This window comes from Ruditapes philippinarum, unplaced genomic scaffold (genome assembly GCF_026571515.1).
Source record: "Ruditapes philippinarum isolate M1 unplaced genomic scaffold, ASM2657151v2 ctg3342_1_1_1_1, whole genome shotgun sequence".
Taxonomy (NCBI): domain Eukaryota; kingdom Metazoa; phylum Mollusca; class Bivalvia; order Venerida; family Veneridae; genus Ruditapes; species Ruditapes philippinarum.
Genome location: NW_026863859.1, coordinates 451,751 through 469,997, shown reverse-complemented (window position 1 = coordinate 469,997; position 18,247 = coordinate 451,751). Strand labels below are relative to the sequence as shown.

The 18,247-nt window shown below is 31.2% G+C and overlaps 2 protein-coding genes across 2 annotated transcripts in view; both read left to right on the top strand.

The window, feature by feature from the left end:
• Window positions 1-1,134: 1,134 nt before the first annotated feature.
• On the top strand, window positions 1,135-9,260 carry LOC132723558 (A disintegrin and metalloproteinase with thrombospondin motifs like). The gene is made up of 11 exons (XM_060708295.1): window positions 1,135-1,270; window positions 1,734-1,923; window positions 2,339-2,417; window positions 2,924-3,001; window positions 3,575-3,729; window positions 4,055-4,101; window positions 4,782-4,914; window positions 6,283-6,447; window positions 6,783-6,942; window positions 7,801-7,914; window positions 8,512-9,260. Exons 1-11 carry the CDS (start codon window positions 1,135-1,137, stop codon window positions 9,169-9,171), a joined length of 1,917 nt encoding a protein of 638 aa, XP_060564278.1. The 3' UTR covers window positions 9,172-9,260.
• A 2,915-nt stretch (window positions 9,261-12,175) lies between these two features.
• LOC132723569 (neo-calmodulin-like) overlaps window positions 12,176-18,247 on the top strand; it is a 193,041-nt gene continuing 186,969 nt past the window's right edge. Inside the window, exon 1 of the mRNA XM_060708312.1 lies at window positions 12,176-12,573. Within this exon, the coding sequence (XP_060564295.1) occupies window positions 12,526-12,573 (48 nt within the window). The 5' untranslated portion in view covers window positions 12,176-12,525. The remainder of the gene's footprint in view (window positions 12,574-18,247) is intronic.

Genomic DNA, 18,247 nt, shown 5'->3' with positions numbered 1-18,247 from the left:
GAAATGTTCACTGTTGGTAATATCTTTACAAATAATGTTTTTTTTTAACTTCTGATTTAATAAATTTTCATTTGAGCAAAAGATTTATGATATAAAACCATAACATGCGTTACAGGGTCTTTAATTTTTACAGGACTACAGATTTTATCAGGTGGTAGGGGATGGCCATGGAGCTGCTATTATGGTGAGGTGTGAGCATTTCAGAAGTCCATGCTATATTGTAAGTTGTGTAAATATTGCGGAAATTTAATAGTTCGTTTGTCCATAATATAAATACGTAATACTAAGATATTCTAGTAACATATTCATTAATATCTGCTTTAAAGGAATTGCGCAAGCCAAGTTATCGTTTATGTAAACTTATTTACTTTAAGATTAAACAGTTTTTATTTTGTTTCTTTTTCCTTTCTTTAGTTCACACATTTTTCTCATATAAAAACTTTAAAACATTGTCAGATATTTTCAAATTGGTAGGAATTAAGCAGAATATTTTGCAGCTCAGAATCGAAATAAATCTAAATCTTAACAAAGTTTTATCAGTTTCATTAATTTTTTTGGAATATGAACTGTTTTTTAAATATACATGTTTATCTTTACTGCGTCTAATTTGTGTCATTTTGCATTGCGGGTGCAAGACAAAAACACGAAAATTCCAAAATAAATACGTCTTGACTTGGTCTTTTTGTTCGTGCTTTCGTCTCGCGCCAAACAAAGCAAAGGCGAAATCACGAGAAAAAAAAACCCGACAAAATGGTTACTTTGTCGTATTATCGTGTTTTCATCTTGAGCCCCACAGAGCGAATGTACGACCAAAGCTGATTGTCGTATTTTCGTGTTTTTGTCCGGCGTCCCACGGAGCGAAAATACGACATGACACAAATCAGCCATGGTTTGCTTCATTAACATTTCAATCTTCTTTAAATAGGCTGGAAGCTTTTATCATCATGGTTTGGAGTACCTAATCGACCCAGATGTGAACATTGCGCACACACTGTCAAGCGTTCCACACACCGTATATATAGTGCCACCAAGCGGAAACGTACACTCTTATGATCACGACATAATAAAAGCAGTTACAGGTTAGAATTTATAAATTATGTTACCTGATCCCTTATATAACATAAATCTAAAAATATGACTGCCTTTATAAACAGGGGCGTTGGCGATTATACGATAGAGCATACCCTTCCACTCCCACATTTTACTAAAATTTCCAAACGTCTGTCGGATGTGTCCCGTGTGAAAGGTTTACGCCATCTTGTTAGAGGACGTATATATACAACACGTTTATTAACCATGATATGTTTACATTTATAGCAAACAGTATATCGTGCACTATTTAGTCTATTTTTTTTTGGACGGGGGGGGGGGGTATCAATTATGAAAAATAAGAGGATCCTTTGCCCGACATTTGTGCAAAGATATATCATATGATCACATTTTGTGTTCATAATTCTAAATATTTATACAAACTGGGTAAGCCAATACAGAATGCTTTGTTCAGTTTGGAGAGATGTTGTAATTAAAAGATGCACACCATTTTGTCTGTCTGCGAAGAGTTTCTAACAGTCCATATAAAAATAAGACATCCGTTCTAAAATAAGGACTCAATTATGAATTACTTATAAACTTTAACCTTGTATTTATTTCTTTTCTTTACAAATTCTCTATAACATTGTGCTTTCAATACTTTGTTTCAATTTCTGTAAAGAATTCTTACATATTGTTTTCAGGTTTAGATGAGGGGGTCAAAACGAGATTCAACTCAGCTTCCCCGAGGAGTCACCTTATTAATATACTGTCACAAATATCTAAACAACATCAACAACAGTGGTATAACCAACAAAAATATAAACGAGAAACAACAAAGAAGCACTATAAAATTGAGTTGGAAATGCTTATTGCGGATGATATTTATGATTTGTACGTGATGAAATGTGATTCAGCAACTTTTTATTATATTCATAGTTAACCAGTATTTCCTCAAACCTTAACCTTATCAATCACTATACAGAACTGAGCAGAACAAGTTTTAGATAAATATTTCAGTTTGTTATTACATATATTCGAGAAATTAATGTCCATTACACTTAACCATACATTTAAACATAAAACTAGTGGGAGCTTCTCATTTTACAAATAGTGATAGTTTGTTTGTGTTGTTAGATTTTTTTAATAAAATTATTGTTGGTATCCCGTCCGTTTTTGTCTGCTGAGCTGTTGAGAATGTTACCGTTAAAGTAGATCCAATGAATAAACATCTTACTCACTGTTTCCGTCATTATATTATAGGCTTTAAACTGTATTATGTTTCTTTGCACAACTTGCTATTCTTCAGTTGGCTCTCAAAAATGGCAAACAATAGAGACGCAGCATTAGAAAAGATTGAAGAATATTTTGAACAAATTGCTAACATGGTGCGTATAATTATATGATATTGCACGGTTTATATTAACGTCATCACATTTTATATTACAAATCAGTTACAATAGTATATACACACAACACTACTTTTCTTTAGAGTTAAAATCAATAAACTTAAAGTGAATATTTCAGTTTAAAGATTAACAATTAATAGAAGCTTTATTTATCATTATAATTATTATCTAAGTTTTAAAGCTACGAAAATAAAATTAATTACAAATTAGGATAGCTGATTAATCCTGGGAAACGTATGTGGTGGAAATGTTTTACCTTTAAGGACAATGTTGATGAAGGAAAATGATGTAAGGGAGATTTATAAAAACTAATTACCTTGGACTTGCTGTATAAATTATTGAAATATCATTTACAATAAGTCACAATAATTTTTTTCAAGGACAGATATTATGAAACACCCTGTACAATAAGTGACAATAGTTTGCTTAATTATTATAGCTAATTGGTCTGTTGGTGATATATGTGCACCATTCTATGTTTACAGATGGATTTAAGATTCGCTAGCGCATCAACGCCGACCATGAGTGTAGACGTTGTCCCTATTATCATAACAGTTATACAAGTAAATATGATAAAATATCCGTGTATTTTCTCTTTCTAAAGTTACATGGACAATAAATAATTATAATATACAATTTATTGTTTCAATTTAGTTACGAGACGCTTTTTCATTAACTTATCATACCTATATCTATAACGGTACACATATTTATTGTTTCAAGTGCATCTTTTCACTTTTTGGTTTAGTTCACCGTAACACCAACATTGTTAAGGTCATATGGCGACTTTGACGTTCCGTAAGCTAGCTGAATAGCTTCCTAACACGAACGAATCCAAAGTCCCTGTCTAGATTCGAACCCACAGAAATGCGGAGCAAGTGGTTTGAAGTCAACGACCTTAACCACTCGGCCTCGAACGTCCCATTGATATTATTCAAAATGTATACATCTTATTTACACATTCGTACATACCTGACTATAGTTTGATACGTAAAATGCTAAAATATTGTTTTCTCTAAGAGCTCCATACAATGCTTATCAGATTTTTGATCTTAAATATGCGTGGTAATGTACACATGTTTATGAGCAAAATGAAGCAGACCAAAAAGGTAGATGTTAACATAATTTAATTGCAGGATAAATCGAAAGCAAGTTGGATAACAGATAATATAGTGTACGTGGCCGATAATGGTGATGAGGCTTATAACGCTGACAAGGCTCTGGCTGACTTGTATACTTGGGCAAAGGTAAACAGGGACCTTCATGCAGACGCACTCGTGTGCTTCTCAAGGTATGAAACAATCAAGTATTTTAAAATAGTATAAAGTGTTGTTTTTTGGTCTATAGCTAATTACACCATGTATTATAAAAGAATGTGTAATAAAATCCTGAAATATCTAATTTATAACTAGACTATTTCAAATTTTGAAGAGTCCTCGGGGAGACTCCTCCGTTTCAAATGTAATTTTGGTAAATGAGAATATGAGTCGGGACCGCGGTAACATCATAGTGTTAAGCGATATATCATAATAAGCGATAAGTGGAGTTTACTGTGTACAATGCATAAAAGATTACTAAAACCATGCAGATTATCCTTTGTATATTTATCATTTCAGACGAGATATGTGGAGCTATGGACTAAGATCATGGAATCAGACAGTTGGTATGGAAAACTCTAGATTAAAAAGCTTTAAATAAAATCTTATTTCGCTTGAACTTGAATCCAGCGGGAGATTCCTGATTTGGATCTTGGTCTGTGTTGTTTCAAATTAAGATTCAACCAATATCATTCAAACTTATACTGTGCATTGCAAATAATCCTTTATAAAATGGACTGTTGTTCTAGTGAAGTGGTCTACCATGGACGCAGTTACCATTAGATATTGAAAGTATTGATGTTGGTTAAATGCAATAAAAATGTATCATTTGAATATTCTAACAAAATACTCTTTGGAAAAAAACATATTGATAGACTGCTTCGTAATTTTAGTATGAGCATTTATATGATGAATTATAATATTTAGGCAATAAGGACAATTTATTATTCCGCTGTATAAAAGATGTCTTATCGAATTATGTATCTCACACTTACCAGCAACATCCATATATAAATCGATCGTAGTTTTTTGTTATTATTTATCGAAATACTATCATCATTATTATTCAAGGTACAAAAGCCCTTATATTATTAATCAATTTTCTTTACTGTAAATGTTTTAGCAATTTACCTTAGTAAGACTTCGATTCATTTGTCGCCCGCTAGTCAACATGTAAGTTTGTTCGAAGAAAATGTTGCATGCAATCAGCAAACCAAAGACGAAACTTAACATTCATTTATTATAGGTATAGCAAGATTTCCTTTAAATAAGGAAAAGCAACCAGTTTCCGGATTATGTTCAAGCAATGCAGTTTCCTTGAATGAAGTGTTCCGTTCTGGTGATGCATCGGCCTCGACAACACACGAATTGGCTCATAAGTAAGGATCTATGAATATTTAAGCGCCTTGCTTCGAGATAATTTTTGTCTTCATCCTCCTTACCGCTTTTGTCATGCAATACGTGTGTTTATTTATCTGTTTAACACATTTTGGTCATATCTTACCGGTCAGTCTACCAAAGTGACTATCCTGGATAACTTACAAATGATTCAGCAAATCACTGAAACCTAATCCTACATGACTTCTGAATCAGCAGTGTGAGACAAATAACCATAACATTCATTTGTCCAAAATAAATTGTCACGGAAACTTTTTGACAGTACACCCGTATATAAAAAGTCAAATGACTTAAACAAAGCAATATACAGTCAAACGTGTATTAAGCGACCGGGCAAGGGAAATACCCAAAATGGTCGCTTAATGAAATGGTCTCTTAAGACAGACAGCATGATATAAAAGTCAAAATTTATAAATGACATCTATTTTATTCAGTGAGATTGTTTTTCAACTTCATTTTTATATAAATGTTGAATAATATTAGTACGCTCCGATAATCTAAATGGATGCATAAAAAATAACTTTCTGATATTTATTGACAAAACAGTTTTGATCCATTACGAACATGTTTGACATTTTTTCCAGAATTTTTTAACTTCTCCGTTGTTTTTCCTCGTCTCCAACACAAAAACCCTATTAGTGAAGATGTTTTCTGTTGTGCATTTTTTCATTTGAAATAAACAAACTACATCTATTTGTTACGATTAATTTAATGGCTGATCAAGTTCAAGGTCAATTCAATGCAGTCTAAATGTGAACAAGCGAAGCGTATACACCATCTCAGGATGCGCGGAGCGTTGCATTGTTTATCCGATATTATTGGATAATACACGTCACGCGTATACTTGTCTCCATTTGCATACGCTAAAACGGTATGAGAAATAGAGTTTTTCACACGTTTATTGTTGTGTTTTGATTGTTGACACTTGTGACATAACAAGGTGGCGTTCTTTAAAAACACAACTACTTGAAAGGTAAAAGTGGTCGTTTAATGAAAAGATTGATGTCAATTAGGTGACTGATTAGCGGTCGCTGGTCACGTTGAGCAAATGTCGCTTAATACATTAAAGATATAGAGAGAATATGATCGGGGGGAATTTAAAGTGGTCGTTTAAGACAAAAGTCGCTTAATACACGTGATCGCATGGGCAAGTTAGACTGTATTATTCATTCTTTGATGTACTATCTATAGACAAAACGGTTTACAAAACTACAGATTTGCTTTGCTTCATATTCTTACTTGCTTGCATTTTGACCACCATTTGAACCTTCTTTAGTGTTGGTTTTTAAATCTTTAAATCAGATTCTGCTAACATCCTAAATTACAAAAAAACATCCTCTATTTTACAGCATGGGAGTTAATCACGATCAGTCCTACAAAGATACAAGTTGCCCGGATGACAAAATGTACATTATGGCTGGAACACTTGGATTTGTTAGCAAGGTGGAAGATGCTGACCACCCATGGCAGTTTTCAAATTGTTCCATTTCCGTGATGGAACGCTTAATGTCAACGTAAGTTCAGTTCCCTTTTATCTTTAGTTTCTATACCGTGTTTAACAGTATGTTGCCTTAAATATATTTTGTAATAACGCATAGTTTGGATCCTAAATTGTCTCAACATTAAAGTTTATTTTTTATATTATATATAAAATACTTTTCTGTCATAAAAATATTATAAAACGTGCCGTGTTTTTGCGCAATGAATAAATATTGAAGTTGGAAGCAAGTTTTGACGTCAGTTCTAACATAGATGTAATATTGTTCATGTTTTCCATTACATGTTCCATTCAAATATAAACGAGTCCTGTTGAAATAATCGCTTAACAAGTATGAACTTTTTTCCGCAGCATTCACACACAAGACGGGAAAACTTGTCTGGAACGTCATTCTTATGACATCAACGAGTATAATACAATTCTGACGTCACCCCATCTTGGGGAAATATATTCTCTGGATGAACAGTGTGAGTTTTTGAACGGAAAAGGATCACGGTCATGCCAGAGTAAGGTAGGTCTCCATAGACCAGATCACCGTTGAAGTAAATAATAGAAATTTTGTTTGGAAGTTTATGTAGTAATGTTTTATTAAAGATACCCATTTGTAGATTGTAAATGTGTCTATTGAAAAGGTGAAACATCTACTTAAATTGACACAATGCCCATCTTTTTCGTTGTCAAGATGATTTTAAATAGATATGTATTACAAAAGATTTACTTTTATAATGGTCATTGACCAAAAAAAGTAAATAAACATGAAATTGTTAGGATAAAACATTAAAATTGCCTAAAATGTGAAAAAAACTGCCCCACTCCTTTTAATTGAATGTAAGAAAATTCATTCTGAAGGACTTTTCCATCAGTCACGTGTATTATTGATTATGCTTGCATTGTACAATATAGAAATTATATTAAAACAATAATGAGAAAATGTTAAGCTCTTTTACTTTTCCCTGTACGCATAGATTGGGACAATGTCACTTTAAGTACATTTTTGCCAAAGACCCATGAGTAAACATCACCCATGATACGTTTACTAAAGTATCTTTGAGCAAAACAAGAGTGTTACGTTTTATTATGTACTTTTTTGTCAATAATCTATGAGATGAAATCACCAGCGATACGTTTATTTAAGAATCTTTTTCTGCAATGACCAATGGGGAATATGTTTTATAGCTGACATTAATTTTCAACTTTAAGCGGTTTTTTCTCTAAAGCTTATGTCTATCATACAATTTGTGTATGACAACTCACCTCTCACTCTAAAGTGATTAGCCTGCCTGAATAAAGCATTACCAAATCACTGTTTACACTATAGATTATGTTTACATTAATGAACATAATCATTTTTATATCTTTTAAACTGTAGAAAATTACTGCTGAGCAACTCTGCTGGAAAGGACTTCTTTGCTATTCCAAAGATGGGAGATATTGCGAGTACAAGAATCCATTACCGGGCTCAAACTGTGGGGGAACTAAAAAGGTAATAGCTATTTTGTCTTTTTCATCATGTAGATCAACACCAAACCCCATAACATTTATTTCTTCCGTGTTACAGTAGCAAAAAATAGTTTAGTTCAGTAATTAGGTGTCATTTAATATTTTATTCAACGACATTATGTTATTTTCAATTTAGGATGTTAACCATGAAGTGTTTCTTATCACCAGAAAAATGTTTTGCTATATGTTGAATTCGATAACTATAAACAAGGAAACAATTTGGGTTATCAAAATTTGATATATAAATCAACAGGAAACTATTATGTACTTCTTGAATTAATGTTTCAACATGTTTCATCAAAATAATTTGGATGATATATATTTATTCATTTTGAGATAGATATATTAAGCTAAACGATAATATTTGATAACTCTTTATAGGTAAAAAGTGGCAATATTTTTAACGAAAGGACCAAGTCAACTTGACCAGACTTAAATAAACAATTTTGCAATTAAAGATGAGCATTGTATATCTAAAAATCACACTAGGCTAATTAAAGATTTGCTGTATAAAATGATTTCTGAATATTATATTCGTGAAAATTATATCAATTTGATTTGTTTCTTTTTATATCATTAGTGCTATCAGGGGAAATGTGTTGATAGTATACCAGAAGCTGTGACAGACTTTCCATCATTCTCATCAGTGTCACAATCAAAAGCACCAACTACTTCGTCTTCGTCATTATCCAAGGAATCTACGTCTAGTAAACCGCCAACACATATAACATCGTCCCAAACCACTACGTTATCGCCAAGTTTGTCATCTATTAAACAACCAGTTTTGTCTTCATCATCATCTGCTCCAATTACTTCATCCTCACTTGTTTCAACACCATCTTTGACCTCGTCGACAACTGTTTCACCACAATCTTTAACCTCTTCGACAATAGTTCCAACACCCTCGTCATTTTTACCGACAACTATTTCAACACCATCTTCTGTTTTGTTGACAACAGTTTCAACATCATCTTCAGTCTCGCCAACAAGTGCTATATCTCCATCTTTAGCCTCGTCGACACCCTCCTCTAAGACAGAAATTGTTTCAGCAACAACGCCTAGGGTTGTTACTACAAGTTTTATATCAACGACCGCTACTGACTATACTAAGGGGGAGTATGAATGGTTGTATTATTTTTATTCCAACTGTCAGAGTTCTTGTTACTGTTGGCGTTCATTTTGCTGGGTATATAAACAAAGAAGTCTTTGTAGTCGTTTTGCCAGTGGTTGCTATGTATAGATTTCTATGTATCTATGTAACTGTTATCCAAAAGTTTCTAAATTCGGATCATGGATACAATATTTTATCTAAACTTTATTTACAACTCTTCTGTGCTTATAAATAGAAACTGTGTAAATATGTTGGAACATTCTTTTTTTTTCAATTTTGTTTATAAACACGTAAACATCGGAAAAAACACTTTATTTTCTGTCCCGATCTTCGTAAGGGTTCTAAAGGATTTATTTCTTCAATCGGCTGCCATTCATTCTTATGCTGTGAAAATTAGTAATATTGCTGAATGTTAATTATGATTTTATACCGAAACGAAATTCCTTATCTGCCCATTTAGGTGGTTTATGATATACTAACCAATAAAATATTAAAATATTAATCAGTGAAATAACGTCCATAAAGCTTACTACATATCACACAAAAGTGATACAGCTATTTGGGAAATTTCACGTATTAAGATTAATTGTTGCTTTTTAAGAACAGGTTTTTCATATTCATATTCTGCAGTATTTTTTAAATATTTTTTCACAATTAGAAATATATACATATTTAAGTTTTAATAATATTTTTTTCAAAAAAATACTTTTACACTTCCTATTCAGAAAATGTGTATAATTGAAAAATTGTGTATAAAATGTATCACCATTGCTAAAAGCGACCGCCAACTTTTTTAAATAAGTGAATAAATAAATACAATAATAAAAGTTGAAGACCGCTTTAATAGAGCTATTGAAGAGTTATAATTGTGTCACTGTTGCAAATCTGGCGATATTCGTACAAAACTTCTTTATGTTAAGAAAATTTGTACTGAAAATTACTAAGACTGTGAAACTTTATGTTTGTTTTGAAGAAGGCTTCACGGTAATAAGATAAACTTTTCCAAGATAAAATTACTGAAATACTTTTTTTCTAACAATACAGAAATTGTTTTTCCAACAAAAACAAACACACAATAATATAAATAAATAAATAAGTAGATAAAATGATAAAAGTTGAAGGCCGCTTTAATAGAGCTCTTGAAGTGTTATAATTGTGTTACTGTTGCAAATCTGGCGACATTCGTACAAAACTTCTTTATGTTAAGAAAATTTGTACTGAAAATTACTAAGACTGTGAAACTTTGAATTTGTCTTATAAAGAAAACAATGTAAGTTGCTGATCCATCCTCAACGAAATTTATTTATCTATTTTACTTTTGAGGAAAGATGTACTTATTGTCTGTTCTTTATTGAAGCACTTGACATGCATATTGGTATGTGTGTGTATATATATGACAAAAGCTGTATATTATATATATTATAACGTATATTATTATGTCAGTAAACATTTTGTCTGTCTGTGTGTCTGTCTTAATATGTTTAATAAAGAATCATGTCAATAGATTGCATAGTAGTTGCCGATTGTAATATCGATAAACAAAAAAAAATACAAAATAGGGCGAGAAACACCTTAGTTACTTAATCAATTGTACTAATTCAAAATTATGTATTAATGTTATACCACTCTCAAATCAATATGCTACCAATTATGCAAAAATGCAAGTTATGTAATGGATATGCCTAGTTTACTAGAATGGTAATTTGTTTTACTTTAGCATAATAATCTAATTAAAAACTATCTTATTGCAAACAATGATTGTAAAATAGCTTCAGGTGAACTAGCATTAAAATTAAACATAAAAAAATGGAGAAACATGTTCGTTCTCCTTGCAAGACACCTGGAATATTTTACCTTTCGGCATAATGTTTCGCAAAACATATCAGGTATGAATTTGGGGAATGCTTACCTTTGAAAGAACATTATACCAACACAAACACCCAGACGCAGATATTTCAAACTAATTGATTTCTTATCAAATTTCTAAATTTAACTTTTCTGTGTTATGAAATAGGTGTAAAGCTATTTCAGAGTGTGGGAAAGTGAATTAAAGACGTTTAAATTGTATCAGAGAAATGTAAATAAACGTTTGTTTACGTGGGTGGATTAATGTATTCGTTTGTTTAGTTATTTTTCAAATGATTTGGTCAAATGAAATTAGTTGAAACGATGGAATAAATAGTAACACAAACATATTCTAGAGAAATTTCTCAGGAAAATGCAGTTCAGAAATTGTGATGGTGTTATGTTATTGAATAAAGCTGACGAAAATAGCAATAATTAGTGGGATATGTATTTAAATGTTATATAAATGATATAAAATGAAAAGATATAAAGCAATGCATTTAATATGATACGATATTAAATGATACAATTCGGCAACAAAGAAAGGATAATTATGATGATTCAATATAATTCAATTTAGAGGCGATATGATTGCTACGTGAAACGTATGACATACGATGAATTATGAAAAGATATGAAAAAATGCTTTGATACGATAAATTATGATATGATACGCTGAGACATTATATGATATAAAAGATATCATAATTATGATATGACATGCATGTTTTTCTGTAGAAAGACAATTATGCGTAGTTAATGGTATTAGAAAGGGCATCGATGTGTCACATATTGAGAATTAATATATTGTAAGGAGAGAAATGTGTAACTGGGACTAAACAACATAGCAGAAGTGGAAAAACGACCGAACTTTTTCTGACAGAAATCAGAAAACTTTCTCAGAAAACAGAACATGCAATGCGAGTAACACAAAAACAAGATAGTGATAGATGTCTCAGTTGGCAATAAGCATTCCAGAATTGTAAAACGAACAAGACAGCAATTTAGTACAACAATGTAAGGTTATTTTTTTTCTGGTTAACCAGAGCCTACCTTTATATTAATTGGTCTATAAGTGTATTGAGTATGCTGCACTTTTACACATACAATTTGGAATATATATATATGCGTAACAACTAAAGTAATAACATATTATTGTTATACTTATTATTATTAAAAAAAAGACACTTTAGTAGGGAATGCGGAAATAGTTAATGATATATAACAGGACTGAACATAAATACGTTTGGTCTTTGTTGGTGTTACATTTTTGTGATTGTTGTTTACATTTTTGTAAAAGGGCTATAAAGGTCTTTATTTCGATTCAAGAAATAATAGTTAAAATATTTTTCGTATAACACGTATAGACAAACAACGAATGAATTGGATTCGAGGTTTGGATATGTAATAACGGGTAATTAAAAGAATATATCTCTACATTTATTTGCCTCAGAGTAAAATGTTTTGATATATTTTCAATTCATTTTGGAAAAGTGTGTGCACGGAATGAATAAGTGCTCTGTGTGTTAATTAAAATATAATGGAGTAATAGACTACCTGCGGAGATTATTAAAAGTTTAGGAATATTCTCAGTGTATCTACGTCAGCAGAAGATATTTAATAGCAAAGCAGACGAAAATGTTATCTCTAGATTGTTGCGCGAGCTCACAGTCACGCGGTTCAAAGGTAAATATGACGTCATTTTCAAGTTTAGATAGAGTTCTCTCTTTAGAATAAATAAACGTTTGAAAGTTATCTTTATGTAAAATATTTGGGAATGTACTTTCTACTCTATATTATCTTTATTCCATGATAATACATATGTTATCTCTAATATGTTTGCATTGGTTGAGAAAAATTATTTCGTTTGGAAATACAGCTTAACCTGTCTGAAAAGAGCATTTTTGGCAGTAGGAAAAAGTTGTCTTTTACGACAGGTTTTCCTATAACAAGTAGTTACTCTAACTTACGTTACTGATCAAGAGGGTAAAATGGTGTTTTTAAGAAACAGGTTTTGTAGCATTTATTCGCCGTTGGTCTTTTGAGTACAGGTTTGATTGTGACAATCATGGTCTATGTAGCTAATGCTAATTTTTATCAGTAACTCCCTTTTTCTAATTGCCCGATACCCACGGTTGATTAACAATCTAACATAACACGTTTGTAAATGGTTCGACAAATGATATCCGACAATGAAATTTATTTTTTAAAATTAGTATACAGTATGGTATGTAATCATGGAGAGAGATGTTATATACACATACACTTTGTATACTATAACAACATATGTAAATACTACTTCGTAATTTGTAAACATGGTTATATGGTTATATTCAGTTCCGAATATACTTGACAAATTATTATAATATAAAATAACAAAAGTCGACATTGGAGTTTAGACAGTAATATACATATATGATAGGTCCCTCAATTTTTATCGCAACATCAAACATTTTTAAAGATATACTATGTTCAATTATGATATCAAAATATATAGTGTCCTTTCAAAAAATGGCAGGGTTTTTTTTAAGAAAAAAATTGCTTGACCTGTTATAAGAAATACAGCTTCGCATCCAAAGTTTGTTCACTTGTTTATCAATTAGGCATATTCAGTAAAAAATTCATAGATTTCAATACATATCTGTCATTAAAATATTTTGATGAAGAATGAGCAAAGTATATCTGAACATAATTCAAACGGCATCCTATTACGAACAATTTTAAACCTATTTCTACATTTAACGAAGTCTAACTTATAAAAACTTGAAGTTTATTTTTGAATTGAAGTGTTGTGCGATTCCCTGCAATCTGCAATTAAGAATACATTTTCAGGAATTTATGAGACAATAGACTAACACGTTGTCGTCTCATTTTGTATCTCAACCTTTCCGTTTTTAATATTTGCATATGTAAGCTAATCGTTTCGTCCTTGAATTGTCGGTTTTTGCGATCACGTTGCGAACCGTTCGGTTCATTTTGCATGATATATTGTTATAATAATATGTCATTTATTTTCGTATTTGTATACAGATAAAGAACTGGAAAATTTGTTACAGGTTTTGTATCTCAAACAATGCTATGTGAAATATTTGAATCAATCTTTTCATAAAATCAAGTATATCTTTATTAATTTAAATTAAATGTTGATTAATATCAACCTTGTCGATTTGTTTTAAATTTCACGTTCTGTGTGTATACATATGGCTACTGCATATTTTGAAGACCCAACAATTTCATAACATTTAGGGTGTTATTGAATCTAAAAATCATTTAAGCTCCTTAACGTTATGTTCACATAATCGTATACATGTATATATAACATGAAATTATTTCTTGGAACATTGAATATTTTTACTTTCTAAGTACAACATGACAACTCTTCCATTTTTTCAAGTTTAATTTTCTTGAAATATTTTGGCCCATCTTGAGGCATGCAGCGTTAGATATTAATTGCAGTCTTGCACATAACGGTGTCGAAATTAATTGCTGGTAAGGTAAACATGGAATTGCAGCCTCAAAAATACATATTTATGCCAGAAATATTCTATCCAAAGATTGTTATCTGCTGATAGTTTACTCTAGGGGAGGATTAATGCCAACTTTATGTCTTCTAGTAATATAGGTGAACCTATGAATCATCCGGTCGGTGTTACAATTTAGCAGGGGGAAAATATAATCATTAAAATCCTATATTAAGTTTAAGCGCACTTGACTAAACTCGATTCGAGTACATACGAAGTGTTGTTGTTGTTATGTGGTTTTTTTTGGTGTATGTGTGTGTGTGCGTGCGTGCGTGCGTGCGTGCGTGTGTGTGTGTGTGTGTTTCAAAGCTGGATAAAAACATGTTACCAAGACTAAACAATAGTGATGTCATCTATGTGAATACTTTTACAATAAATGTCGAAATGTCGTCGAAATGGTTCTTTTTTTTTATTGAGTTGCAGGCATCTTAACCGCTTGACCACCTTTCCGTGTCAGAATGTCAGAAACGTTAACAATATACATGTATCAGACCAGTAGTTTCAAGTTTATATCTAAAATATTTTTCACGTAATGCTTCAGACCAAAAAATAAATGAATAAATAAATAAATAAATAAATAAATAAATAAATAAATAAATAAATAAATAAATAAATAATAAAAAGCATGAACTAAATAAATATGTTAATAAATAAATAAATGAAAAATTTATTCAGCATGAAAACAACAAAGGACATTTACACAAACATTATATAATATAATACGATAGCGTTATCATTCTAGTGTGGTGCACTCATTCTGAATATAATCTATACAGTATGAAGTTTCAAGTTTATGCTTCACGTACTTTTCCAGTTGTGCTCCGGATAAGAAAATTAAAAAAAATATAATAATTAAGGACAATAGTAAAATAGTATAAAAAATTGAGGTAACACTCATGTGCACTCAACCGTAATGAAATATAAATACTATTGAAATTTTCAAGTTAATATCTCAAATACCCAGTACTTTTTAAGTCATCCTCGGACATAAAATGTGGCACGTACGGTCGGACGGACAAACACAGACTGTTGCTATATCCTCCCCAATCTTTCAAATGGAACTGAATGTTATGTATTATTCATAGAAAGCTTAAGGTTTGAAAAAAATATCGTACAAAGTATAGGATAAAAAACGACAAAAAACACACGCACAGACTTTTGTATATTTTATTTCATCTCCTTACACGAGAGCAATTACTCGCTTGTATAAAGAGTAACGAGGACATAATTGTTACTCTCCCTTCTATTCCAGCATAGAACACATGACATTATTGCGAGCGGCTTAAAGGAACGCAGATATTTTTTTTTCAAAACTGGCACCTATAACTTTTTAACCATAATTTACCTTTTTCATTTCCAGATTTTCTTTGTTAAAGGAACTTTACTGAGATCAAAAAGCCTAAAATATAGAATTTTGAGAGTTTCTATCATTTTCTACGTTTTCCATATTTTTGCTTATTTCTAGTATATTTCAACTGTTTCGTCAAGAGTAGGAATACAATCATTTGACAAAAGTAAAAAAAATAATCTGGGAACAAAGTGATCCCTCGGAAGCATTAACCACAACAAAATTACAAAGAATTGCAGACTTAGCCCTTTCATATATCGGTTTGGGGTTAAAATGAATCTAAATTAGTACCCTATTTGCTACAAAACAAATGGGTGGAACTAAATACCCTACATATTGTATAAGTAATAGAAAGAGCATCGAAACACGAGGCCATCTGATTTATACGAGCGGGGCGTATCATAGGTAAACAATAAAAACACGTTCTCTGTTTACACAATATGAAACCCCAAATAACCTATGTACGAGCATCTGAATATGACTTTTCTATCGTTATATAATCCCCTGTCGTCGCAATAATTAAACCCCACAAAACATAAACCTATCAACAAGCATGTTATATTTTCATTTCTTACACACTGTGCGGGTAACTAATACCTGCACTGCAGTTAACGCACTGTGTATGTATGTGCATACGATTTAACAGTGACATAGAAAGGTCTCCAAACTACGATGCAACTTTTAATAATGCGCACAATGTTTACAAGTTTTTTCCTCTAAAAACGATTCGCTTCCTTATAGCCAGTAACTAGAAAGGTAATTAACACGTGCAATTTATGAGGTAATTTCGCGTGATAATTCTGAGTCAATTTTAAATTTATTTCTCAATTGCTGGTGTCTAATTAGTTCCTGCAACAAAGAATACAAATTAATTTTATCGGCTTGTGTAAAATGAAAAAAAAGCATAATCAATGAATAAATGGTGTTGTTTAAAGCAGCCTTCAGTTTTTCTGATTTATTTTTTAGATTTTGTTCCATATAATTGTCAAATTAAAATAATTAAGGTTAAAAATTTGGAAAAGGTGGTGAATTTTGCCGTCGATAAAATATAAAACAATAAGGAAACCCATCGATACCTCTTATCTTCCGGTTCGCTCTCTATAAGTCACATACGTGCTATAAATTGCTCTACTGTTTTGAAGAAGTCTGAAAAGTGAACCCAAGATAAAATAGCTGAAGTACTTAATTTGATACGACACAGAATTGTTTTTACAAAAGATAAAAGAAGCTGAATGTCCATTTAAAAAAGTTCATTCATTCATACTAGTTTCTGGATAAAAGATTGAAATTGATCATTACCTAACCTAATTTTCGGTAATAATTGCCTTGTTTTTACTCATCGCAGTTGAAAACAAAGAGAACAAAGAACAAAACAAAACAAAAAAGAACTTTGTATATTGAAGCCTTTCATCACATAGAATACTTGGGAATATAACATTTTAGAATATTTGGCCAATGCATTATTTCCAGATAATCATTTTCTCATGATTATTTTCTGTAATTTAAAGTCGCCCATTGATTGATTGCACGATTTGTTTACTGCAAGTCAGTCAAAACATTCTGTCAATTCTCAGACCAAGCAAATAAAAGAATTGAATGTATCAATTAACTCCAGACATAGATTACATAACAACCAATTTATCCGTCAATTCTTGATATTGTTATAGATCAAGTAATGTCGTATCCATTTTCAGTTGTTTACTTCAGTAATGTGGAAGGATACATTTTGTAACTTATGGTTAAAGATAAACTATGCTTAAATTTGGTATTAAAATATTGATGATTGATACACAGTATCTTTGCAATTATAACATGTATAAAATAAACATGTTTTTACTTCAAACAAAGTAGATATGTTTTGTTTAAAATTCTACACAATATAGGTCCACACAATATGAATATAGTATCATGAAAAAACTGGCAGTGTTTTAAGAAAAGACCAACTTTACTTGTGCTGGAATAGGGAACGCAGCTCAGCTTCCCATGCATAGTTTATTCACTCTTTTATTCGAATTAGACATATTAAGTAAGAATTTAATAGATTTTAATAAATTTCTGTGATAAAAGATTTTACTCAAAGATGAGCATACAAATACTTTATAGGTAAGAAATATCAGAACAACCCTGTTGCATTTCCGGACAATATATCGAAGGTTGACAACAAAACCGTTGTAAGTCCAAAGTTTCTGCAGTTTTGTGGTCAACTCTCAGTATAGTTACATATGAACGAGGCTATTTTGTTTCATGCAACACAAACGTTCAAAGTTGTTTGTAAACATATCTTTGCTTCATTGCAATTTTGGTTGCATTGCTTGACGAGAATCTAAACCAGGCTGAAAGGTTACAATATACATTTTGCAATATTTATCACCATATTTCTACTGCGTTATTAACACAATAAGGGCTATTTTTGCATATTTTGATCTCTTTGGAAATTTACTTTGATTGTAAGGCCGTTTGCAATGTTTACATGGTTTAAAATACTTCTTTT

What these genes read in the sequence shown, in the direction of transcription:
- LOC132723558 (XM_060708295.1), top strand. Translation starts at nt 1,135, where the DNA reads ATGACTGCCTTTATAAACAGGGGCGTTGGCGATTATACGATAGAGCAT. An exon ending in GCACTCGTGTGCTTCTCAAG is followed by an intron (nt 3,730 to 4,054) that starts GTATGAAACAAT and finishes TTATCATTTCAG; the next exon opens with ACGAGATATGTGGAGCTATG. An exon ending in ACTGTGGGGGAACTAAAAAG is followed by an intron (nt 7,915 to 8,511) that starts GTAATAGCTATT and finishes TTATATCATTAG; the next exon opens with TGCTATCAGGGGAAATGTGT.